Consider the following 25296-nt stretch of genomic DNA (forward strand, 5'->3'; position numbering starts at 1 on the left):
AATCCTTCTCCAACCAGTGAGAGAGTAAGGCTAAAGGAATCGAATTCCTTGCGGAAGCATATGAATGTAGAGAGATTGTGAGGCCTTATTGTTCAAGACCCAAAATTAGCTATTAAGGGAGCAATTCGACTACTTGCCCTCAAGATATTTTAATCATATTAAAATACAACTCTCTCTTATAACCTATAGCTTTAATATGAATCATATTCACATTAATTTTTAACCTATAGTATTAAATGAATTTCATTCATATAATTAATATTTGAATCTTATTTAAATATTTATCTATTACATATTATAAAGTATAATTTTGAATCTCATTCAAAATGAATTTTATATCGTAATATATCTACATTATACTAATTGTATCGTATACAATTAATTTTCTTATTTAATTTGAACAATTCAAATTATTCCAAAAACAATTAATTTCTTGTTTATCCTTAATGAGCTAGGGAAAAGACTTTATGGATACAAATTAGAAACTCTAATGATACAAGATTAATTAATTAAACTCTTTAATTAAATTAATCAACATTCATTAACTGCATGTCACTCCATTAAAACCCACAATTGCACTTTTCACATTGTATATATATTTCTGTATCCATGGATATAACCAATCAAAGTAAGTAGACCATTCACAAATTGCTCATAACTATAGTTGGATCAAATCACCATTTTACCTTTGTAGTTACATCTAACTCCTTTAGTACCATCGATCCCTTTAATGAACAAATAATTTATAGTCCGGCTATAAATTAATCCTTCTCCAACCAATGAGAGAGTAAGGCTAAAGGAATCGAATTCCTTGCGGAAGCATATGAATGTAGAGAGATTGTGAGACTTTATTGTTCAAGACCCAAAATTAGCTATTAAGGGAGCAATTCATCTACTTGCCCTCAAGATAGAAATGAGTGAATTTCATCTTATGTAGTTGTGTTCCAAGCTCTCAACTCAGACAAATTTCCAAAATAGTAGCCTTATTGAGTCGGAGAATCTGGTCACTCTCACCCATATAGATCAAATGATTGTTCTCATAGGAAATAGTTCATAACTCATTCAGGATTAAGGTCAAGTCATCTATGGTCATCCTAGTGAAATGTTAATCTCTTCAAGTACCGGTGTTGTAAAGAGAGACTAATCATTTTGCGGTCTGGTTTTATACAAACTCTTTGTATAAGATACTTCCACTTACATGTCTCCACATGAACGATTAGGATTATTTCATTTGTAACACTTTACAACTATTGTAATAATTACAAAGTGAGTTGTATTTGTAGTGTCACCAGGATAAGGTACTCAACCTTATCTATATACTACAGACCAGTTAGGTTATTACTTAAACATAATTCACCTATATGTCAACCACATAAAATTTAAAGTTTGTAAGGGACAACGACTCTATATTCACATTGATATGATATTATTCACTTTTGTTTTTTATTTCACTCGAGAGATCTCATATCAATGGAAATGAAAATACTCCCTCTCACTTATATATACTATACTCACGATATTCTTCTTATATAGCCCATATGAAATATTAGTTACATTTCTAACAAAGTTATAGATTAATTAATGTATTTCAAATCCCACTTAATTAGAATCTTTCAACTTATCATAGTGACAAAAATATATGAAATTAGATAAAGATATTTTTGTTATTATTTTTTTTCTTGGAGGAGAGGGAAGAAAAATGATTTGACCGCATGGTTTTGCATTTGAATTAGACAAAATACCAAAAAAAAAAAAAAAAAAAAAGTGGTCTAACAGAGAGAAGATGCTTGGAAAAATAAAGACTTTATTTTATTAAAAATATTTTATTGGACCGTTTATATTTTAATTTTTAATAATGAGATGAAAATGTTTGTGTTAATATAACTTATAATAAGCTCGAAACAACACCAACAAATCACACTTTAGTCACAATCTAAATTGAAGGTCTGAATATATTAATATGAAAATCTAAGTTGATGGTTTGAATATTCACCTCCATAATGATAATATCGTATCTTAAAATAAAATTTTAAAAAATATCATTTATAATATTTATTAAATTATTTGTTGATAACTTAATTTGATAATACCTCTCTTTTGTCATATATTATCGACATGAAATTAGATAATAAAAAAGATTATATGAATCTTAAACCATATTTTAAGTGTTTAGAATTTGGATAAGATTTTGGAATGTTAAAAATAAATGAATACTTGGTCTATTGGTAAATAATAATAAAAGAGAGAAAAAAAAGGACTACGAACAAAATGAATCTAAGACAAGCCTTTTAAATGCATATTTGATAGTAACTTAAAATATTAAAAAATATTTTTAGTAGAAGATGTAATATAATCAGGATTATTGGAAATATGAAAAGCACTAAGATACATAGGAATAGAGGTCGAATGGAAATAGAATCGTAAAATGTGAAAGCGGTGAAAAAGAAAGTTGAGTTAAAAATTGTGTGAATAAAATAGATTTGGTATTACAAATCGGGTCCAAAACGTTCAATCCAAACATGTATTTTGAATTACATTATATTATAAATTCATTCCATTACGTCCCCAACATTCATTCAAAGGATAAAAAATATTTAAGAAATTTAGCTAATTTCAAATGAAAAAAAAGTTTAAGGATTTTAGAATTTAAAACTAACTCCATCAAATACCCTAAAATAAGGGTGTATGTCAAGGGCCAATTTAAGATGAGTTGGGGCCAAAGTTTTATTTTTTCAAATAATAATTTCATTTAAGAGACAACACACTGTCCCAATTATCACTTTTTCAAGATCTCATGTGAACTCCACAAAATTGCACTATTTATTTATTTATTGTAAGAAATTAAACAAAATTGCATTATGTAGTACTTTGTCCTTAAAAAAGGTCAATTTTTTTTCTATATTCACTTGAAATGGTCTATTATTCCCATAGTTAATTAATATCAAGCAATCCCCAAATTATGATAAAAAGAAAATATTAAAAATGGGAGTTAGTGATGTGCAATTTGAAAATTTTAATCTAAAATTTTAATCATATTTGTAGATTTTACCGATATGATATTTTCTAATTTACTCGTTACTCTATTCTAATTTATCATATTAAAAAAAGTTGACTACTCAAAAATAATGACTAAAACACAATTGTAATAATAAAATAGATAGATTACACTTAAATTAATAGTTATATTTATTGAAGCTATAAGTTGTCAATTATTACTATATTGTAGTTTATCAATGTACAGTTCAATTATCCATAATGTTAATCAAACCATTATTGTATAGAAATGAGAATATTGGTTAGGATTATTAAATGAAAATTTCGAGAAGTCTATATTTATAATTATCATTCTCAAAAGATTGATGAAAATACATACATCAGAAAAATTTAAAAATAAAGTTAAGTTTCAAGATTTGTTTGTAAAATGTAAGATGGTTGAATTCTACAAGTGTCTACCAATGGAAGGTCAGGAATCTCCGTTTGAGGGACACTCTCCATCCCCGTCCTCGCCTCATTCCCCTCCAGGTCTTGTAGGAAAAAATTCTCACTTTTTATTTTATTATTTTATTATTTAAAGTTAACTAAATTCAGTATTTACATTGAAATTGTAAATTGTAAATAAGAAATTAATATTATTATTATATATATTTGTTCAAATTAACGATTAAAAAAACATTTTAATGTTTTTCTATTATAAATTAATAAAAATTAAATTTATTATATTAAAAAATTAAATTTTTTTTCAGTAGTTTATATATAAATATATATAATTAAAGATAGAAAAAAATTAAAATAATAGCTTCAGCTATTGTTTTAGTTATTTATATATATAATAATTTTAAAAAATCAAGACGAGGATAGAGATTGGATTTGGGTCGGGGATGGGGCAGGGATCCCCGCCCCATTCCCGACCGAGGTCCTGATTTAAATCCCTAGTTTGACCCCCATACATGGTCAAACTAGGGATTCCCTGCCCTGATCGGGTCAGCGACCTACGGGGACCTGACCCCACTGGGAATTTTGTCATCCCTAGCTTGAGCCCTTCTGGATCCATACTAAATCCACGTGTATATATATATATGAGAATAATCTCTTTTTGTTATTTTTGTTAATCTCTTAATAATAAAACTTTAAAATAAAGCCAAAATGAATATTGCTCAATTGTTATTTTTGTTATTTTTAAGTTGAATTTGAGTTTATATAGATTTATGCATATATTGTATGTTTTTTGAACTCGACCATCTGATTCTCTCTCTTTCTCTCATCTTCTCCCTTTTTAAGGTTCACGTTTCACTTGAAAGATGGAGCTCGTGAATGTTTTTAAAGTTGAAGTCTTGGAATGATGTTTTGTATTTCCAAATGAATTTAATTAGATAGTTATGGTGGTTGGTGTGTGGTAAATTCTTTCTAAATTCTATTGGAGCTTTAAATTTTGGAACCTTTTAAGTGAAAGATGACTCCTTTATTATAAATTCTTCCCTGAGGTAGAGTGGGTCTAGGCTTAGATTACCCTTTAATCCAATCAAATGGACTTTAAGATTTGTTGATCTTTACGCCAAAATAGCCTATTTGAACATGAACCCAAATATGATGTCCCAATTAGAACAAGTCACATTATTGAATTCAAGAGCCATAACGAATACATGTGATATTATTTAGATCTATCGATTTCTTGTCTACAATTTTAATATGGGACATATATCAACTTGTAATTAGCCTCAAATTCAAATATTTTGTCATACCATTAATTCAAGAAATGATGACCATTTGTAATTGATCCAAAATTCTTATTCAACGATTATTAAATATGTTTATTTTTAAAATTATACATATCTCTTTGTTGACCTATAAATAGAATGTTTCCCCCAAAATTAGGCAAAATGAATAGATTGTGAAGGAAACAAATAGAAGTATAGTATTGCTTAAAAAAAAAAAAAAAAAAGATAATACCTCAATTTTAATAAATATACTTTTGCAATAGTAACATATTTGACTTAAATAATAAAAAATTTGTCAGACTACTTTGCAAAAACAATTTAAATGTAAGAACACATGCATCAATGTCGCAAAAGTATATTACTCATATACTTTATTAGTGACAAAAAAAAAATGGTTTAAGGATTAATTTTTTTTTTTTTTACATTCGATATATCAATTATATAATAGTAGATGAGTAATATATGAAGAATAAAATTGTCATATTCCATTTTTTTTTGGGTTCGTGTGACAAATTTATAAATATGGCAACTTAGTTTGGCCACATATTTTGGTTTTTCTACAGGAAATTATCTAATGAGCTAAAATTCAACCAGCTAAGGGGAAAAAAAATCAACGGTCTATCTTTGCCTTCACTGCCCATCCTCTCTTCAGCTGCTTAAGTAAATAACATCAAATAAACAAACAAAATTATAAGTAATAAGAAAATGGCAATATAGGTGATTGGTCTCTCTCCATATCTCCCATTTTACCAATATTTGCACTTCCCATAACCTGAAAAATTATACCAAAATAAAATAGCTAAATAAAATACTTTTATAAAATGATTAAATTACTCAAGGAAGTTTGATTGATTATGTCCACACAAAATTATAGTTTTTTTTTAAAAAAAAAAATTAAAAAAAAAAATCAATTATTACTTACTTGGATCCACCGTGGTTAGGGCGCCCGTTTGGTCAAAGTCGCAATCAGAATCATTCCCTTCCGTGGCTTGAAAGTAGGCGTTCATGACGTAAGCAGCATGGGCTCGGACCGTATTAGGAGCAAAACACGGCCCATTTTCTTGAATCGGCCCACAATCCAAGCCCAACCCACAAACATAATCTATGTTTCTTTGCAAGGCCTCCGAGTCGGCCCCAGTTTTGGGTAGACACCACCTTTTACCTTCACTCACTGGGCTTGGGCTTGGGCTTGGGCTTCTTGGTGTGGATACTGAGCCTTCAATTGGGCCTTGATGGGCTTTCGGAGTAGAGGACTGAGCCTGTTAGATCCAAGTCGACAACAAACCAATCAACCAACATTGTAACGATCATGATTATCAAAAAGGTTTTAGGGTGGGTTCGGGCTGTGGCAGCTACCGTAGGCCGGAGAATCCCAATCTCATAAACCGGGCTGAGGTCCGGTTCGAAAAGTCCAAAGTTCCTCTCACCAACTGGACCGGGTTTGAGATCCTCATTGAATAGAGCGAAAATGTACGTCTCGAAAGTCCGGTTCGGCATCAGCGGCGTCCCTTTGCCTGATACCACATGTCGCATGAGATTCCCGTTGTAATCGGCAGCTTCTTTTGGGCCGACACCAATTTGGGCCTGGTCACCCTTCGAGGGCCAGCCCGTTTCGGCAATAACAATGTCCAGATCCGAAAAGCCCAAACTTTTCATGGCGGAATAAACCGCGTCCAATTGAGCGTCCAACATGTTGGTGTATAAAATCCCTGAATCTGAATCAAACACACCGGGGTTGGGCCGGAAGAGCGCGTAATCTAGGTTTTCAGCGGTGCAGGCGAAGAATGGATATGGATTCACCATTAACGGCGAGTTTGTTTCTCTCAAGAAGCTCAGCATCGGTTTCATGACGTGCGTGTCGTAGCCTTGCCGGAATCTTCCAGTGGACGGCGGGCTCGAGTTCGACAAAATGCCGAGAGAGTGCGGCGTCGAGATTTGAATCCTGCGGTCCAAGGAGGCTTCGGTGAGGGCTGTATGGAGGCTTTGCATTGCTGGAACAAGGTTCGCGATGAGCAATTTGTTGGCGGTGGATAAGACTTCATTGCCGACTAGAACGCGGATGATGTTGGTGGCAGGGATGTAGGGTTCGATGTTGAATTTGATCCATTCTTCAGCGAAGTTCGGCTTCGCTAAGCGGGGGATTTGATCGTTAGGGATTGTAATGGATACTGAAATGCCCGTATGAGCAAAAGCTCGTAAGATGTCGGGATTCGCATCGAAGAGTCTGACGCGATCGATAATTGTGGAATCCAAGAGGAATGCTGCAACTTTAGACGGCGGAGGGAGATTATCAGCCAACGTACCGTAATTGACTCCGATCGATCCATCTTTGGCTCCTGAAGAAAGGTAAATTAAAAAAAAAACTGTGATAATTGAGAAGAAAGTGAGAAGAAAAGCAGATGACTAAAATGTCTGCCATTGATGAATGAAGTAATTACCTTGGATTTGGATGAGTGTAGGGAGAAGGAGGAGGAAAGTGGACACAGTGGAAATGTGAACAAAGAGAAGGTGTGAGGGAGTGAAAGGGGAAGCCATGGGAGGGGGTGTGATGTGATGAAGATGGTAGAACAGAGTGAGAAGTGTGATTGGGGGTGGGATTGGCCATTGCTGAAGAAGTAACATTCAGATGCTTTGCTTTAGGATTGGGAGAAGCTTATGTTCTTGGTAATGCACTTCAAGCTTGTACTTCTGAGTGCTTTATTTGTCTTTTCCCTCCTTTTTGCTTTTGAATTTGTTTTCTATCAATTTGTTTTTATTTTTCTATTCACCTTTTAGTTCTAAATGATGAAAAATCTTGTTTGTTTCTCAAGATTTCTCTATGAATATGTCATCTTCAGATATTTCAAACATGGCCTATAGTTTGAGTAGTAATGAAAGTGAAGATGTAAAATATAGCAATATATTTTTAATATTTAGTCTTAGTTAAATGGTAATTATAAAATATAATGTTTGAATTTTATCTTCTATTCTTGAACTTTTCAATTATGTATCAATAAATCTTCAAAATTTCAAATTTTGACAAATGATGATTGATCTATTCAATATTTTTTTAAATTTTCATAGGCAAACAAAAATCAAATTTATATCTATTAATTAGTTTTATTATTATTATTATTATTATTATTATTATTATTATTATATGTTAGAGAGATATGAGACATAATTGATTTTTTTTTTTTAAGAAATATTTAACATTTTAAAGGTTAGAAGACCTACTAGATACAAAATTAACATTTTAAAATTTAGACCTACAAATTTAACTGTTTAATTATTAAATTTGTAATTTTTTTTTAAATTATTAAACAAACCATGATGAAATAGGGAGCCAGCGAAAATGAGGGGTTCCATAAAATCTAAATTAAATGTGGTTTATGTATCTATCCATACAATTGACCTAATTATAAATATAATACAATAAAATTTTAAACTATAAAATGTTATAAGAGCTCATTTTAATCTAAAGGAATATTTTAGAGAAATTTTTAAAAAATGTCAAATTATTTACTGAAATAGTAAAAAATATATATTGATAGACTTTCATAAGCATCTATCACGTAATATCACAATTTTTATTACGGATAGGTTTTTATTAGTCTCTATCTACTTTTATAAAAGAATATTAAATTTTTACTATTTTATGTAGATAATTTTTCTTATTTTTCTATTTTTAAAAATCTCCTGATATTTTATTCATGTGACACATAGTTTTGGCTCGATCAAGTTTAAATGGTTAATAGTAGGGTGTTTTAAAATATTGGGTGATTATCCAAGATGTGATGCTTTTATACCAAATATTTCCCTAAATATAATTAATCTTGCCTTTTCCTTCAAGCAAAGGAAATAGTCTTTTCTTGTCATTCTGGAGAAGGAACCTATCAAACAAGTGCTGCCAAATTCATTAATGAATAGTATGGTTATGATTTTTATTACAATAAGTTTAGTCTCCGAACTTTTATATTTATATTTATTTGGTCCATAAACTATTAATAAAAATGTCTAACTTTATTTTTTGTATTTAATAAGTATCTACGCTTTAAATTTTTTATCTAATAAATTTCTCAATTTTAGAGATACAAGAAACACAAAATTAAAGACTTAAGGATCTATCAATGAAATTGTTTCTTATTTAAAAGAAAAAAAAAGATTAAATGATACATTGACCACTTTTTAAAGTCTAGAGACTTAATGAACATAAAATTGAAAATTTAAGAATCAGTTGGATACTTTTTAAAGTTTAAGGACATATATAACACAAAATTGAAAGTTTAGAGACCTATTAGATATTTTTAAACATTTAAGAATCAAATAGACATAAATATAAAAGTTTAGGGACTAAAATTGTAATTTAATCTTAAATTTTGTTATTTTTTAAAAGAGGTTGGTGTTATTTGCTATTTTTATAATTTTTGTTGTACAAAGAAGAACAATGGTTGTCTAAGAGTTTAGATTGAGCCATCATCCAATCCAATACCAATTAACCAGAGTTGTTGAAAGTAAATGGGAGCAACCCCACTTTTGCTTTTGCCCAATAAAGGGAGCCCAAAATGGCACTAACCCTAATTCCCTAACCCAAACCAAACTCTAAACTCTAGAGATTTAACTAACCTTTTTGCAATGAAAGTAGTTTAGAACATATCTCTACTATTAGATATTAATGTTTCATATGAATGGTCTAAATCATACTCATAAGATTTACTATTTCAACCTCAATAGTTGTAAGCTGACAAAGGATGTTCATTCAAATATAGCTCCATCATTAGATTGTGATTTTTTCATATCTATGATCTACATCACAAACATACACGAATACTTCTTCAACCAAAATAGTTGTAATGATGAAAGAACAAGATTTTTTGTTCAAACACGTTTCTACTATTAGATCGTGATGTTTCATATTCATGGTCTAGGTCATAGCTATACTAAAAGAATACACCACTTCGAGTGTAACCACAATCTGAATAGTTATAACAAATCACAAAGTTATAGTTATGAAACATTGTAAGAAAAAATGGAGATGTAAAGACTCTCCTTTTATAGCCTTTTTATATGCAGTATAGACGTAGTAGTACTATTAAAAGTGTTTTGAATAAATTTAAGAACGAGGTGAAGAGGAGGAAGACAAAATATACATAGAAAAGATGAGGGAGGTAAGGGGATCAAATTGCATTTGTACAATAATTGTTTTTGTCACCAAAATAGCTCACTAAGCAGTTCTTTTGTTTTAATTAAGTGTGGTCTTTTTTTATGTTTGGTAAAAACCAAACATTGCCTTTCAACATACAAATTAGGAAAAATATTCAATTTATATTTCAAAACTTCGAGAGTTTTATCCATTTAAAATTTTAAGTTAATAATTAATAATTTTTTTGGTCTCTAACACATCTATATATCAGTTGAAATATTCTGTAAAGAGAATGGTTTTTCTTCCATTCGGCAAATCACATCCCTTTCATTTACCATCTAGAGGAGGTTAATTTATATTCAAGAAAAAAAAAACTTTGTGTTGTCAAATAGGTAAACAAACAAAGTTTAAAGAAGAAGAGACTTAGAACCAAAGTTAAAAATGGGAGAAATAAATCATATATATAAAAAAAGAGAGAATATGAAAAAGGAAAATGGGGAGGCTTTGGATGAAATGAAGAATGAGAAAATGTTGGGTTTACTAATTTTGCTTTAATTATTATTATTTTTTTTTTTTAAAAAAAAAAGGTTTAGTTTTGTGAGATGAAGTTTTGAATTGGTCATCGTAATCTAATAATAGAAATTGAAAAATGAAGAAATTGAAACAAAAAAGAAAAAGAGGGAATTACCCAAAAATTGTCTTCCCGTTTGACCCTTCTTCCCAGTGTCTTCGCTGATTTTGTGTGTGTTTCCACAGAAGATCCAAGGCAGGCAAGAAGAAGAAATCCGCCATAGCCATGGAGAATCAGAGCACCTGTTTATCCTACGAGAAGCTCAACGGAGTGGCCTCATGGGTCGGAACCAGCGTCGCCTCCGCCTTCTTCGCCTCTCTTGAGCGATGTTCCTGTATCAATCTCTCCACCTCCGACGACCATGAAGATCCTGAAGAGGCTCATGATCGACCTCTCATGTACTGCACCTCCACTTCTTCCTCCGTCGTCATTCGCAGCTTCGAACCGCTTCCTCCTCCGGTCAATGATGTCGCCAATCTCCCTGTCTGACCGCCGCTCTCTCCCTGGATCTGAGGTCCTTTCTAAATTAGGTTTTCTTCAGATTTGTTGCGGGATCGGAATGTTTTTTTCGGCTTTTTTTTTTTTTTAAAATTTTCTTTTTTTAAAAAAGATCTTCTTCTTTGTTCTATGCGTTCCTTTTCCTTTCCCTATCCCTTTCCCTTGCTCTGGGATTGAGGATTTTTCTGTTCCATCAGTTTTCTTCGTTTGTTGATATCTATCCTTCTTTTCTGTGAATTACAAATGGAATGTTATAATAAAAATTAACCGGAAACAAGTTGTGATCCTCTGGTTCATGTTGGTTTCTGATCAGTATTTGAGATTGATTCATTCAAAATTAGGTCTCTGATCGCTAAGTCTATGTGGTTTTGATCTTTGCTTTCTTGGAACTGCATGATTTTCTGCCGTCGTTTGTGCAAAATTCTTATACCGATGACCCAAATTGAATTGGGATTAAGATGGATATGGTGTTGCTAATGCTGACCATTGGATGGTATCAAAAGGTCACCCACCATTTCCCTGAGTTTCCGCTTGGTGGTGTGGTGAGATCTAGTAAAAGGAATATTTCATTTCTTTTTTCTATTGAAATTGTGCAGATGCAGATCTGAGCTGAGCTTTTCTTTCTTTCTGCCATTTTTTGCTTTTGAAAATTCGAAAGCATGTACTTGTGAATTGTGCTTATTAATTTCTGAGCTTTTTCTTGTTCTTGATTGCTTGTTCATGAGTCTAATGCAGTTAATGATATGGGTTGTCTAGGAGTTGGCTAACATATTCTGAAATATGATTAGAGGCAGTTGGAAAGACAACATTCGTACTGTTTTGTCATTTATTTCATGGATTTCAGACACAAAACACCTCATCAATTGTTATTTTATGTCTGAAAACACAAAGCTATTGCAATATAATATTTGATGAGAGAGAAAGAGAGGAGAGATATGGATCTCCTTCTCCAAACTCCAAAGCAGAATAAACAAGATATCAATATTTAAACAAACATGAGTGAAGTTTGTTCTTTATGAATTTAAAAACAAAAATGAGAGAAGAATGGAAGATGTTACATGTTTCTTTGTCTGCTTCTTGGGATTTGGAATTTAGATCTCAAAGGCATTAGTTTTTTCTTTTTGTCATTACAGCTAATTGATTCCAATCATTTGCCTTCTGATTCAGTGCAGGAACATGGCCACACAGCTTGATGGTAGCAGAGAGAGCTTTAACAGAAATGGCAGAAGAAGGCAGAGGGGAACAAGGAAACTGCAAATAAGCACCTGTTAATTCACTATTTTAATACCACATTCAATGTAAAAGAATATTTGGATTATATTCACACATAGAGAGAAGCCAAGAGCAGATCTTTTTCTATTTTTATATATATCTTGTAATCAACTGTTTCTTAAAAGTAAATGCATAAATCATTTGAATATGATCAAATCCCTTTCAGTCACAATCCAATCATCAACATCAAAGTCTTAACAAGTTTGAAATGGTAAATTCTAAGAATTTGTTGGTGTTATATTTGCTTCACTACCATTACAAGATGGGGAAGAGAGATGAGTTATAAACTTCAAATGTTCTCAATCTGTTTAAACTTTCAATTCTATGGTGGCTTCTATAGAACATCTTTTACAAGAGAAGGGGGAAAAAGAAAAGCATAAGCCTCCTGCACAGAGAGCTTGTATTTACAACAGATGGAACTCGAAGGATGCTACATAGCTTAGCTTAAGCTCATAACACCTGACCTAAAGATGATGTTGAATGAAATAAGTAAGAATAATACAACCTATAATCTCTGTTAGCAAAAGGGTCGCTGCAGACTTGTGTTAGTGTGTAATGATACAGCAAACATGCAGCAAGAAGCAAACAAAAAAACTTTTTTTTTCCTCCTCTTTCATTTCAAAGACCAGCCTGGCAGGTAAAGTCTCATCAGATGAAAATGACTGACTATGTTTGCCCCACGCTCAAATCCTCATGTCTCTCGTCATCTTGATACGAAGCAGAAGTAGAAATGGTCAAAATATCAAATCAATCAAAAATGGCCCACAAGATGTAATGGCATATATCAATTCTCCTTCAGTGAATTCAGACCACCAATCTTGATTTCCATGACCACGTTCGAGCAGAAAAGGCAAGAGGTAAGAGGTCCTCCAAGCCCTGCAGTAACCTGCATCGTCGAGACAACGTCTCGTATCAGTGTTATTTCCCCCAATACATGAATGACTTCACATGTTTGTTACTGGCCAGCAGCAAATACTCGTCAGAACATTACTAAGTCTATGATTAAACTGCCTAGAGGATGATTGACAAGAGGATCCAGGTAAGCTAACCTTGGCCACTAGCTGATTCGAAGTCGTTTCCTCTACAGAGAAGCTTCTTCCATCAATTGTCATTTCCATAAACTGACCCTAGAGTATCAGAAAAATCTATATAGATGCTCGAGGAAATTCCAAAAATGGTAACGTATCATCTATCAGCACATATGATTATGTTTTATTGCAGCTGGTGATAACATTAGTTGATCATCTAAAATGAGATCAGGCTTCCATCGTAGCTTTTACTCAGCCAGGAGGCACTAACATGTGAGGCACCAAAATATGAAGAAATCACTTCATGTTTTTGAAAAAACCTGAAATTTCAGACAGGTACAGGCAAACCGTAATTGTGAAACGACCTGATCCGTCCATCCCATCCTGCAGTCACGATGACAAGACCCCATGCATGAGAGCTTGATGTATTTTGGCAAGACAATTTCAGAAACTTATACCGAGATTTATGCATCATAGATGGTCTCGTTAGTAGGCTTGAAGTTGGGAGCTTCTCCTCGGGCCAAGTTGCGGATCCCTTGGGGAAGGATTCTAATAACTCTTGGCTCAAAGAGAAAAATGCAGGTGATGGAAGCGGGAAAGTGTCAGACAAATTCCTTTGCATGCCAGGAAAGTGTCTTCCATCAACCTCTGTGTTAGATCTCAGACCACACCATGGTACCGCAATGGAAGCATTAGAAGAGAAATATTCATACGACTTGATCTTTTTCAATGGGGAAAGAACAGCCTCGTTCTTATAACTGCAGTTCCATACATACACATTAGAATCCCCACTAGCCGAGATAATATGTTTCCCATCTGAGGTAAATGATGCAGACATCTGGTTTCCGATATTACATGGCCCTGAACAGAAAGGACGAAACTTGCTTATGAGCGCACATGGAAGACAGGATATGACGAACAACACCATTTGGTTTAAAAGCAAATCTTCATAATCGAAACAACCAATCAAGCTGACTGTACACATCAAATCACATCACACCGATCACACACAATGCGGTAAAACCTCCCAACCAGTACTAACCATGCTGTCGATACTTGATATAATGAAGATATCAACAACAAACAAGGATAGACAGGTGCATACCCTTGTACTTCTGAATCACATTAAGCCCTTGAATAATCCGGATTCGAGAATCAGCGGAGCTCACCATTATTCTGCTTGAATCTTCTGCAGAATACTGTGGCCAAAGGAAAAGAAAATAAGAACACACCGAAAACATTAGCATCCTAAACAAGCAGGACAAGAAAATAAAACATAACATAACAGCTAAATGTGAATAAGAATATTAGTTGAAGGAATTACCTGAAACCCCGTTATCTTTTTACTGGGTGACTTCTTCTTACTGGACAAACATATTTCACCGTCTAATTCCAGGTTACTGTCACCTAACCAAAACAAATCAAGTGATCGGTTCAGACAATCTTTCTACAAGATCAACATAATGTCACGAATTTATAGTATTGCACTCCCGAATTCATTTGTACCAAAGCAAAAACCACAGCGTTGTCTATGATGATGAATATTCTCGTCTTGCAAATCACTTTTATGCATAAAATCTTGCCACTTCTCTAAGATGATAACAACTTCACACCAAAGCTACACATTGAAGCAGATATATAGGTATATTTGTTTATTTCCATGCAAACTTTCAGACAATGGTTTATTGATGCCCAAAAAGAAATCCCATCATCCTACTACATAAACTTTAGTGTCAAAGGATTATCCTTTTATAGATATCACTATATCAGTTCTTCACGTCAGAATTATTTAATAAGCAGCATAGTGTATGGACTACGGGGTAAATTTCACAGAAGTTAACGCATGCAGCTCATATCATTTCACATTATTCATTATCGCACATACACATAAAGATTCAGCAGGAAAATAGACCAATGGTTCATTATCAGAATATATTGGGAGCAAATCCGAGGACAGAAGAAAAGCCTGGGAATGGGAAGCAAATGAATATAACAAACGTACCTATTACTTTAAAGAAGCGGCAAGTACCATTAATGGAGCCAACAATTCCTCCCTACATTATAAGATTGAAAATACCATTAACGTCTAAGCAAATTTTCTAATTTCTACTTCTACATGATGAAAGAGTCGAACAAGCACACACCCGTCCATCAGGATGATAAGACACTGCAGTGACAATTTCCCTAATGTCAATCCAGTCAACAACTTGACAAGAAGGAACTCCCCAAATGCGGATCTTTCCATCTATTGAACCACTGATAAAGTAATTTTCATCCATGGGATTAAAATGAACACAAGTAACTGCAAAAGGAACAGTTAGAGCTGCATGTTAATAGTTTGTAAATAATTTTTGTCACTCAATGAAAAGAAAGGAATTACAAACTCACCATAATTACTATGTGAAAAAACTCTGAGACAATCATCAGATCCCAATCGCCAAAGTCGGACAGTCTTATCAATTGATGATGACAGAAGATACTGCATATGAGGAAACAATACAAGTTTAACATGATTACCAATGCACAAACATGATTTAGTTTCTAGAAAAATTCATAGCATTACTACTTACATTGTTTTTTGACCAAGAGAGATCCAAAATATCGCCAGAATGTCCATGGAACTCGTGCAGTGGTGTCTCCAATATCCTGAAGATTTTAGGTGGAAAAATTATACAAGCTGATTCCGATGTTTTCCTCAAGGTCATTGAGTTAGCCATCTTCTCTTTCTCCACAAGCAGGGGTTTTAACTCGGAGAGACGATTCACCGTGAAGTAAATGCAGGATGGATCAATTTCAGGGATGTCAGATTCGTTAGATCTCTCATCTTCAATCACTTGCCACAATTTAACAATCCCATCATCACCACCAGTAGCAAGATACTGTCCATTAGGACTAAACTTCATTGTCAAAATAGCACCTTCATGTGCCTTGATATCTTGTCCCATATACAGGGCTGATAGTTCCTTCAAATGCTTCTTGCAATGGCGAACTTTCACCCTCCGAACTCTCGACCCTGCAGCCGAATCATCATCAACTACCAATCTTGTTGACTTACCATGCTTATCAAAAATGCAGGCTGCCGATCGCAATTTCTTAAGCCAACGTTTGTTGACTCTTCGTGCTGAATGCAATGGAATGTTTGCTCTCTCAGCCTCCATTTCCATCAGTTGTTGGAAAGTTGGTGAGGAACTAGAAGTCTCCTCAAGCTCTGCAGGCATAGCAAACCGAACAGAGGGTTTAAGATCCCCATTTTTCCTGCCACATTCTCCCTTAATCCCATCATCCCTATACAGAATGGTATTGGTTGAAGTCACCTCTGAAAGTTCAATATCATCAGTAGACCAACATGACATAGAAGATCTTCCTGAGCAAAACACATCTTCAAAATCAGAGGATACATCCCCTTCTCTCCAATCACTGCAGAGAGACAGAGAATTGACATGATATGGAGGAGTTCGATCTAATCCCATCCCCATCCATTTCAAAAACTTCCTCCGACGTTCATGAACACTCTTGGGGCTTCGATTCCATACATCATAAACCAAACTCCCATCGACCCAATTGTTGAATCTGGGATGAGAATCAAAGGCCGCCGCCTCAATACGATCGCAATTGGGTTCAGATATCGAAGGAGCATCGATCTCTTGGGCATCAAAAAATGGGGATTCTTCATCTCCGCTAACGCTACCCATTGTTCCTCACAGTTCAACCCATGAAATCGCCTCAAGAACGCGGCATTATATGCGGGAAGAAAATGTGAGGAAAAAAAAACGAACACCCACTACACAAGAATCCAAAAAAAAGGGGGAAACCCCAGATCAGTCTTAACGAAAAAAAAAAAGGAAGAAGAAAACTTAATAAATTAAATTAAGAATGACAATGATTGCAGTAAACCCAAAAATAAAAAGGGGTGGATCCCAAGCGAAACCCATTGAACCTGGTCTAGCAAACAGCAACAAAAAGAAACGATGAGAAATTGTTCAAGCAATGGAATTACGAAGTAGAGAAAGAAAAAGCAGGCATGAATGAGTCAATAGCACACTAAACTGAAATACCCATAAACGAAAAATCGAAGATGAGAGGAAAACACGTGAGAGAAATGAGAATGGAGAAAGAAAGAAAAAGGGAAGAAAATTATAAAAGAAAATGAAGTAAAGGGGTTTGTTTAATTAGAGAAAAAGGAAAAGTTTCTTACATGGGGATGAGGATTGGGGAATGGGGAATGGGGAATTGGGTTTTTTCTATGAGAATGAGATCTGTTTGAAAGTGAGGAGGGAGAAGATCGAAGCATCCATGGAAATTTGGAGCTCTTTTTGGACTCTCTCTTTCTAATCTCTCTCTCTCTCCATAGCAGAGAAGGAGCAGTACAAGAAAGGAACACTAATTATAAAATAGGGAATTATGTGTATTATCAACAAAAACCCAACACAAATCACAAACAAAACAACAACAACAAAAGAAAAAGAAAGAGAAAAAAAAAAGATTTTTTTATTATTAAAAAGAAGAAGAAGAAGAACAAAATAGGAAGAAGAAGAAGGAGAAGGAGGAGGGTTAAAACAGGAAAGAAAAAATTAGTTCCTCGTTATTCGTGGTTTGATGGACCGCGAAACGAGATTCCAAGACTTGGTATGTTTGTGTTCTCTTCTCTCTCTAAAAAAAACTTGCGTGATTAAAGTTTTCTTTTTTACTTTTTTTTTTCTATTGAATTAATTTGTGGAATACAAATTTTCTATTATCAAATTTCACGACCCACAACACAGTATTCCCATTATTCCACTTTAATGATTCTCCAATTCTAAAATCAATATATCTTTTTTCATCAATGAATTACTACTTTGTAATGTCTTCTTCACAATTTAAGTCATTCATATTTTCCGCACATATTCCCATATCAAAATAATTCTTTACATAATTAGTTTCATGTTCATAATGTACATCTTAAATTGGTTTTTGTTTTCTTTCAATATTTTCAATTTCAAATTTATCCAAATAAAAGAAAAATTATGGATGGATTTCATTTCTTAACCTCCAAATAGTTTGAAAAAAAAATTAGCACTTAAATTCAAAATCACTCATTTCGAGTATTTTTAATCTTTCATAAATTACAATATTACTCTTTGACACTAAATTAAAAAATTTAAAAATTTCAAATGAAAAAAATAAAATAAAATTTGTGGTAGTTATATATAACAAAATTTTGAATCCGTCTTAAATCAATACCATAACATTTTAAGTCCCAATTTTCATATGAAATTTTAAACGGAATCATAATATACCAATTTTTTAAAAATTTAGAATTACTTTTGGAATAAATGATACCGTTCATAATTAATTTAGTCAAATAGAATATAATTTCAACCATTTGTTTTATACTAAGCAAGGTTATTCTACTAGGACCAAGTAGATGGTGAATATTACACTTTTTTCTTTTTTCTTTTTTTCTTTATTTATTATTATTATTACTATTTGAAATGTGATAACTTTTCATTCTTAAAAAAAATTCTCAATTTGGTGTATTTCTACATTGAATTTGGTCTTGTATTTTCATATAGTAAATTTTTCTTGCATGTACAATCCAATTGCTTGAATCATGAACCTAATGGAAATAATTATTGAATGTCTCCATTAAATGGGTAAGATTTCATTAGAATAAGTGCAAGGGTAAAAAAATTCAAATACAAATCATTTAAATTAGTATCATAAAAAGGCATTGCAAAATCTTGTTGGATTTGATTAAGAAAAATTGGGAAAGATTTTAGCTTCCTTGTGTTCTCAAAATTGCAAAGTGGGAGTAGGTTGCCAAAATTGTAGCTTCCCATTTGATGATTGAGTCAACACCTAAGACTTTTGACCTTTGAATTCCAACAAAAATAAAAGAAAAAAAGATGAATATATTCACCCAAATAAATATGGCTTTTATGTTACACTATGGTCCTCAAGTTTGACCAATGCTTAATTTGGACCCTTAACTCAATATATATATATATATATATGGACCCTTATATTTTAAAAATTGGTCAAATTTATAATATATTTTTCCCTCACAACTTCTATTTTGTACCTATTTGGATTTTGATTAAGTGAGAACCAAACTATGAAGTCAAATATTGAACTAATTATGTTTGGTTTCTAAATTTTTTCCCTCCTCATCCTTCAATAAATAAGAATTTTTTTCCTTTTTTTTTTTCAAAACAATTAAGAGACTATTTTTAAATTTTAAAATGTTTGCATCTTGTTTTATCACTAGTGCATCATCGTTCAATTAATTGATGCATATATTATTAATTAAGAGACTGAAGATTCAAATCTCTCACTTGAAAGTTGTTGGAAAAAATATTAGTAACAAAATACATCTCATACATATAATTTTTTTTAATGTTTGTATGTTTATTTGTTTTTGTCCTAAAATTTATTTTCGCTTGTCATTGTTATGAACTCATTATCTTAGTATAGTTTCAATTTAGCTCATATAGTTTCAAGAGTTCTAATTTAGTCTCTATAGTTTAAGTTTAATTACAATTTGTCCCTATAATTTTAAAAGTTTCAATTTGATCCTTGTTCATGTTATTACCACGATAATGGTCCGATTATATTTTTGGCCAATAATTATAGCTTATGGTATTGGTGTTATAGATTGAGTAAACAATAAACTGAAACAAGCGAAATTTTTAAAGTAAATCAAAATTGTTTATGAACTCGAATAGTGAAATTTAAACCATCAAACTTTAGATTTATGTTTTTTTTTGTTTCTAAATTTTAAGAAATATCTAAAAAGACACAAATTTTCAAATGTGTGTTCAAAAAGTGTAATAAATTCACAATCTTTCAACGTTGTTTTCAATGAGTCTATAGACTTTTAATTTTATATCTAATAGATCTTTTAAAATTTCCTCCGTGATTTATATAAAGAAAAAGAATTTATAGAACTGCCATATAGGAAAGTGAAAGTTTACGGTTTTGTTACATTTAAAATTGAATATATTTTATATTTAATTGATCGATTAAATTTCAAACAAATTTGAATATTTCAATAACTTATTAGAATATTTCAATAACTTATTCAAATATTTCAATAACTTATTAGACACATAATTAAAAATTCATAAAAATATTAGATCATTTTGCTAAAAAAAAAAATAATTAAAAATTTGTTAGACAAAAAATTGAAAATTCAAGGATCAAACACAAACTTGAATGATCAACATATGTTCGGATTGATTTTCTTAGTATTTAAAATGATTTTTGAGTGAAATTTATTTTAAGCACTAAAAAATCAATCCAAAAAATCATTAAATTTATAAACTTACAATTTAATCTACTTTGAAATTAAATCAAAATCATAAGAACTAATGGAAACTATACCCCAAACCAAAAGGAGTAATTTGTAATTTATCGTATTTTTAATTTAAAAAATATATTTTATTTGGGGGAATACAAAAGTGGCGGTGGACGATGACCGGCCGATTAGGACTGGTCAACGATAAGAAAATTGACGGTTCACCGTTGTGTTTTTTTTTTAAGAAAAAAATCAATATAATTGTAAAAAAGACGAAATTACCCTTGAAATTTAGCAAGTATACCGTCACAAATACGCACTGTCAAGTCAAAGCTGTCAGTACCCTTTGTGGGATATCCCTCTCTCTCTGTCCATCAATTTCATTTACCTCAATCATTTTCATTTTAAATTTTGTTTTTTTTTTCTTTTTTGAAAAAAGAAAAACAAAAAACAATAATTTGGGCCATTAATTAACAAGTCATATGCCATTTTCAAACTCATTTTCTAGTTCCTAGTGTTGTTTTCTAAGTTTAATGAGAGAAATATGTGGGATACTATCAACTTTCATCATTGTATTATAGTTGACTATGCGATATATTTTGTTTGTTGTTTTTTTTTTAATATAGAGTTCAAAATGATTTTGTAATCATCAATTTAATACAAAAGGATCCCATATTTTGAAATGAACTTACTTAAGTTTACAAATACAAAGAAAATTAGTTGTAAAATAAGAAGGGGAAAAAAACCCACCATGCATTATAATTAAGTTTATGTAAATCAATAATGGTCTTAAGAAACCTAAATCTTAGGGATTTTCAAAAGATTCTTACCTTTTCTTCTTTCCCAATAATAAGGATTTAGAATGAATTCATAGACCATTATCAAGAGGGGAAATAAATAGTTATGCAATATGTTTTTATCAAAAGATTTGTTTGGAGCAAAACTTCCCAACGAGGAGAAATTATTAAGTGAGGTGATCATTATAATGTTAGTGAAAGTTTTTTTTTTTTTAAAAAAAGATAAATATCTTATTTTCGTTCCTAAACTTTGAATAATATTCTATTTTGGTCCATAATTTTTTAAAAACGTCCATTTTAATCCCTCAACTTCGAATATTATTTTATTTTTGTTGCTTAACTTTTAAAAATGTTTGTTTTGGTTATTAAACTTTTAAAAAGTGCTTATTTTAGTCCTGCTATATTAAGATTTTGTTAACTCTTTAACAAAATCGATAGGTGACTTGTATTTTAGGATGACTAGGCTACTAAATAGGTTAGTTATGCTAAAAAGATCTAGAATTCTATTTTTTTATTAGGCAACAAAGCAGGAGAATTTAAAAGACATTTTTAATTCAAATTTTTTAATGTTCAATATTTTAGCGTGTTGATTGTTAGCATTTTACTTCACCTTCATTTTAGCTCAATCCATCCAGAGCCTAGTCATCAAAATATAAGCTCCCTCACATTTCTGTCGAAGAGTTAATATAATTTTAACAATAGGTACTAAGATAAACATTGTTTAAGAGTTTAGGGACTAAAACAAATGCTTTTCAAAGTATAGGGACCAAAAAGATTCAAATATCAGGGACTAAAATAGGATTTAAACTTTTTAAAATTTTTTTATTAAAGGCCATGTACATATTTGAAAATTCACACATCTAATATACTCTTATTATGACCCGGTCTAGTACGTCATTTCAAACATTTTTTGTTAGTTTGAAATGTAAGGATATCACCAACAAAACTAGATTTAGACTTTTTTTTAGACTGACATTATCAACAAGAGAAATTATAGCTAAGCCTCCTACTCAAGAATGATGGGAGAATACTATCTAGAAAACACTCTTTCCAAATCAAAAAAAGACTCTGAGAGGATGCCAAAGCTATAAAAGCTTGAACAACTTTGTTCGCCTCTTGGGGAACATGACAAAAATGCAAGACATTAACAGGTTTGCCAATAAAAATAATGCCCTTAACAAAGACCTGAATATCAGACAAGGAGAAAGGCGCCCCATTAATGAGATTGATAACCTCCAAAGAGCCAGATTCAACTTCTAACGGGGGATTAGACCCTCGCCAATCCTAATAAATCACTTGCAGACCCTCTAAGATGGCCCCAGCTTTCAATAGATTAATGTCACTCCTCGTCTAGAAAAATTTACAACCACTCAAAAGGACACCCCAATTTTAATATCAAATAATTCAGCCAAGTCATCATCTGCCCTTCTGTTCAGACCACACCTTATTCACATTAAGTTTCTAGCAAACATTGTTAGGAGACATCAATAGGAATGAATAGAGGACCTGGTATGAGAAGGAAAAACCAGGGAAGCCAAGGCGATAAGAGTCCTATCCAACTCAGCTAAATGCATCTCAATCAATCTGCGCATGGATTTGACATTGGGGATCCCATTCATGAAACATAACTCCACAAGCACCACATAACGATTAACATGCAATCTATCTCTTTCTTCGAACTTGAACCTCTCCTACATGTCTTAGTAATCCAAAGGCGACATCCAACCCTTGTCAACACCAAACAACCCAATGTAAGATGACATAAAAAAAATCCCAAACAGAATGAAAAAACTTACACTCCCACATGATGTGACTAGTAGATTTCATATAAGCTATGCAAAAAGGACAAAGAGAGTTAGATATAATCCCTTAGAGTGTTAAGTTACTAATGGTGGGGATTAGATCATTAAAGATTATCCGACAGCAATATTTGATATTCGGTTTAGACTATGACTATTATACCAATTGATGAAGATAATGAAACCTCTGTTATCTTCCCAGCCATAAGATATTGTCTACTTTGGATATAAGCCTTGAACCCTCGTGACTTTACTTTTCAAACTATCCGAAAGGGTTTTCACCAATGAAGATAATAAAATGAAATACTAACCAATTTAGGTTTTTGTTGATCTTAAATAAATGAGATACTAGTTAATCACACTTTTTATAGTATTAAAAATACATATTAAAGAAAATGCCTATAATACCCTCATTGGAATATGGCTATTATGATGATAATAAATTTTCATAATCACTACAAGAATATTTAGTAGTATAACCTTTTATTAGCCAATAGGTTAGTGTGTTCCCTAGAAAGCCATACAATCTCCCCAAAAGTCTAAAAGTTAAACCTACTCTTGTTCCCAATTAACCAAACAATTTACAAACACTTGATTTAAAAGGAAAAACAAAAAACCCCTTCCTTTTGCCTTTGAATCATCATTTCAAAATGTTGTCATCATCTTTCTTGTGCAAATTAGCTAAAAAGTGTGCCTAACATGAGACAAATTTTGGTGTTTAATAACCATTGACATTTGGAAAAAAGCAAATTGGATATATATAATCAAGAGGGCAGATATTTATTATTATTATTATTCATAATTATGAATTAAGATAAATAATTAGGTGAAACAACATAGATTAATATATATTATATCAATTCTTAGAGAAAGAAATTAGGAAAAAAGTTATTCCATTAAGAAATTGGAAATAGAATGGCTTTACAAGTCTTTTCCTTAAGAAGCCACACATGTTTGATGGTGAATTGCACAAGTCATATTCAAAGCCCAACAGAGGGACAAACTNTATTATTCTGTTGAGAAAGATAACAGGTATAATAACACAACTATATTAATTTAAAAATAAAATAAAATAAATAAATATGTTACATAAGTTTAAATTACATTAAATTAATTATAAATTAATGAATAGTCTTAGCGATATTTTGGAACATTATGTAAATTTAATACCTTTCTGAGTAGAAATCCTACAAATCAAACACGGCCATCCAAGTATTTATTGATATCTTTAAAAATATTCTTACAAAATAAACATGATTATCTAAAGATGTTGAACATCTATAATTCTGGATCTCTATAATTTCAAACATGCATCTAAATATTTCGGTTATTTATCTTCTAAAAAAAATATGGCACCTAATTTTATGTTTAGACTAAATATATAGTTTGATTCTAATATTTGTGTTTCTTTTAATTTCAATTATATAATCTTTTAGCATAAGTTTCATTTCTGTCTTATGTGTCATGGTTTTTTCCTTTTAATTAAGTTCTAACCATCTTAGAAAATAAAAAGTAAATTAAAAAAAAAAAGTGGGTTAAGTTTTCAGTTTCGTAAGTGGACATATTTCTTTCATTATACTAAGGAATATAAGATATTTTTCTAACTTATTTAGATATTTTTTATGTCACATGTCATTATTTTCAGTACGCATTTAACTCAGTGTTATAGCTGTCTCTTATACACATCTAGATGTGTATAAGAGACAGGCATATAATAATACTATTTTTTTTTAATTACTTTACCCACTAATTAAGGGGATTCATCATTGATATTTACAATTTTCATTCATAAATAATTTACATTTTCATCTACTTTTAATTGCTTTTATTGAGCCTCATTCTTTAATGAAAATTTAAAAGTAGTAAGAATATTATTTAATATAAGAGATGGTTTGTTTGTTTCGTGGGAATCCAATATTCTCCTAAAGTGGATATATTGATTACCGCATTTATTTTGTAGTAATGTAAGATATCCATACATCTAGAGATTTTCGAACATCCTAGAATGTCCTTATGGAGGGCATCTCGAAAGTTTTGAATGTCTTTCTAAAATATGGGTTTTTTTTATTCCAGTGTTGAGGACATCGTCTTTTTACATTTTTTTAACCCTTTATTTTCTTCACATATCAACCATGTGTTTCACTATGTTTGGTTATATTGTAGTCGTTTTTATTCTTTTGAAAGATATTCAAATTTAAATTTAAATTAATATTTATTA

General features: G+C 31.6%; 3 protein-coding genes across 10 annotated transcripts; 1 reads left to right on the plus strand and 2 right to left on the minus strand.

Annotated features, from left to right (window-relative positions):
• Window positions 1-5195: 5195 nt before the first annotated feature.
• On the minus strand, window positions 5196-7644 carry LOC120092756 (glucan endo-1,3-beta-glucosidase). Its single transcript, XM_039050943.1, has 4 exons — window positions 7154-7644; window positions 6072-7051; window positions 5638-5974; window positions 5196-5487 (listed from the first exon to the last, which is right to left on the minus strand). Exons 1-4 carry the CDS (start codon window positions 7335-7337, stop codon window positions 5462-5464), a joined length of 1527 nt encoding a protein of 508 aa, XP_038906871.1. The 5' UTR covers window positions 7338-7644; the 3' UTR covers window positions 5196-5461.
• A 2648-nt stretch (window positions 7645-10292) lies between these two features.
• Window positions 10293-12326, plus strand: LOC120067894. Of its 4 annotated transcripts, none has more exons than XM_039019514.1 (3): window positions 10293-10367; window positions 10594-10938; window positions 12079-12326. In XM_039019514.1, exons 1-2 carry the CDS (start codon window positions 10318-10320, stop codon window positions 10895-10897), a joined length of 354 nt encoding a protein of 117 aa, XP_038875442.1. In that variant the 5' UTR covers window positions 10293-10317; the 3' UTR covers window positions 10898-10938; window positions 12079-12326. The 4 variants fall into 4 exon arrangements, with proteins under 4 accessions (XP_038875442.1, XP_038875441.1, XP_038875440.1 ...); XM_039019513.1 differs by having other exon boundaries at window positions 10294-10367; window positions 12074-12326; XM_039019512.1 differs by having other exon boundaries at window positions 10294-10367; window positions 10594-10922.
• A 135-nt stretch (window positions 12327-12461) lies between these two features.
• Window positions 12462-17883, minus strand: LOC120067893 (WD repeat-containing protein 44-like). 5 transcript variants are annotated; one of them, XR_005479043.1, is made up of 8 exons: window positions 15777-17883; window positions 15595-15685; window positions 15351-15508; window positions 15209-15260; window positions 14531-14613; window positions 14312-14405; window positions 13228-14181; window positions 12462-13064 (listed from the first exon to the last, which is right to left on the minus strand). XR_005479043.1 is itself a non-coding variant. In XM_039019509.1 (8 exons), the coding sequence occupies exons 2-8, from the start codon at window positions 16896-16898 to the stop codon at window positions 13535-13537; spliced, it is 2247 nt and encodes a 748-aa protein (XP_038875437.1). In that variant the 5' UTR covers window positions 16899-16987; window positions 17402-17883; the 3' UTR covers window positions 12462-13534. The 5 variants fall into 5 exon arrangements, 4 of the variants coding, with proteins under 4 accessions (XP_038875437.1, XP_038875435.1, XP_038875436.1 ...); XM_039019509.1 differs by having other exon boundaries at window positions 12462-14181; window positions 15777-16987; window positions 17402-17883; XM_039019507.1 differs by having other exon boundaries at window positions 12462-14181; window positions 15777-17143; window positions 17402-17883.
• Window positions 17884-25296: the final 7413 nt, after the last annotated feature.

This window comes from Benincasa hispida, chromosome 12 (genome assembly GCF_009727055.1).
Source record: "Benincasa hispida cultivar B227 chromosome 12, ASM972705v1, whole genome shotgun sequence".
Lineage (NCBI taxonomy): Eukaryota > Viridiplantae > Streptophyta > Magnoliopsida > Cucurbitales > Cucurbitaceae > Benincasa > Benincasa hispida.

Coding starts and splice junctions, on each gene's coding strand:
- LOC120092756 (XM_039050943.1), bottom strand. CDS start 7,337: ATGTTACTTCTTCAGCAATGGCCAATCCCACCCCCAATCACACTTCTC. Junction 7,052..7,153: donor TACACTCATCCAAATCCAAG/GTAATTACTTCA, acceptor ACCTTTCTTCAG/GAGCCAAAGATGGATCGATC. Junction 5,975..6,071: donor TTGGGATTCTCCGGCCTACG/GTAGCTGCCACA, acceptor TGGATCTAACAG/GCTCAGTCCTCTACTCCGAA.
- LOC120067893 (XM_039019509.1), bottom strand. CDS start 16,898: ATGGGTAGCGTTAGCGGAGATGAAGAATCCCCATTTTTTGATGCCCAA. Junction 14,614..15,208: donor CCGCTTCTTTAAAGTAATAG/GTACGTTTGTTA, acceptor TGTTTTGGTTAG/GTGACAGTAACCTGGAATTA. Junction 14,182..14,311: donor TGTGATTCAGAAGTACAAGG/GTATGCACCTGT, acceptor TGATGTGTACAG/TCAGCTTGATTGGTTGTTTC.
- LOC120067894 (XM_039019514.1), top strand. CDS start 10,318: ATGAAAAAGGAAAATGGGGAGGCTTTGGATGAAATGAAGAATGAGAAA. Junction 10,368..10,593: donor GAAATGAAGAATGAGAAAAT/GTTGGGTTTACT, acceptor GTGTTTCCACAG/AAGATCCAAGGCAGGCAAGA.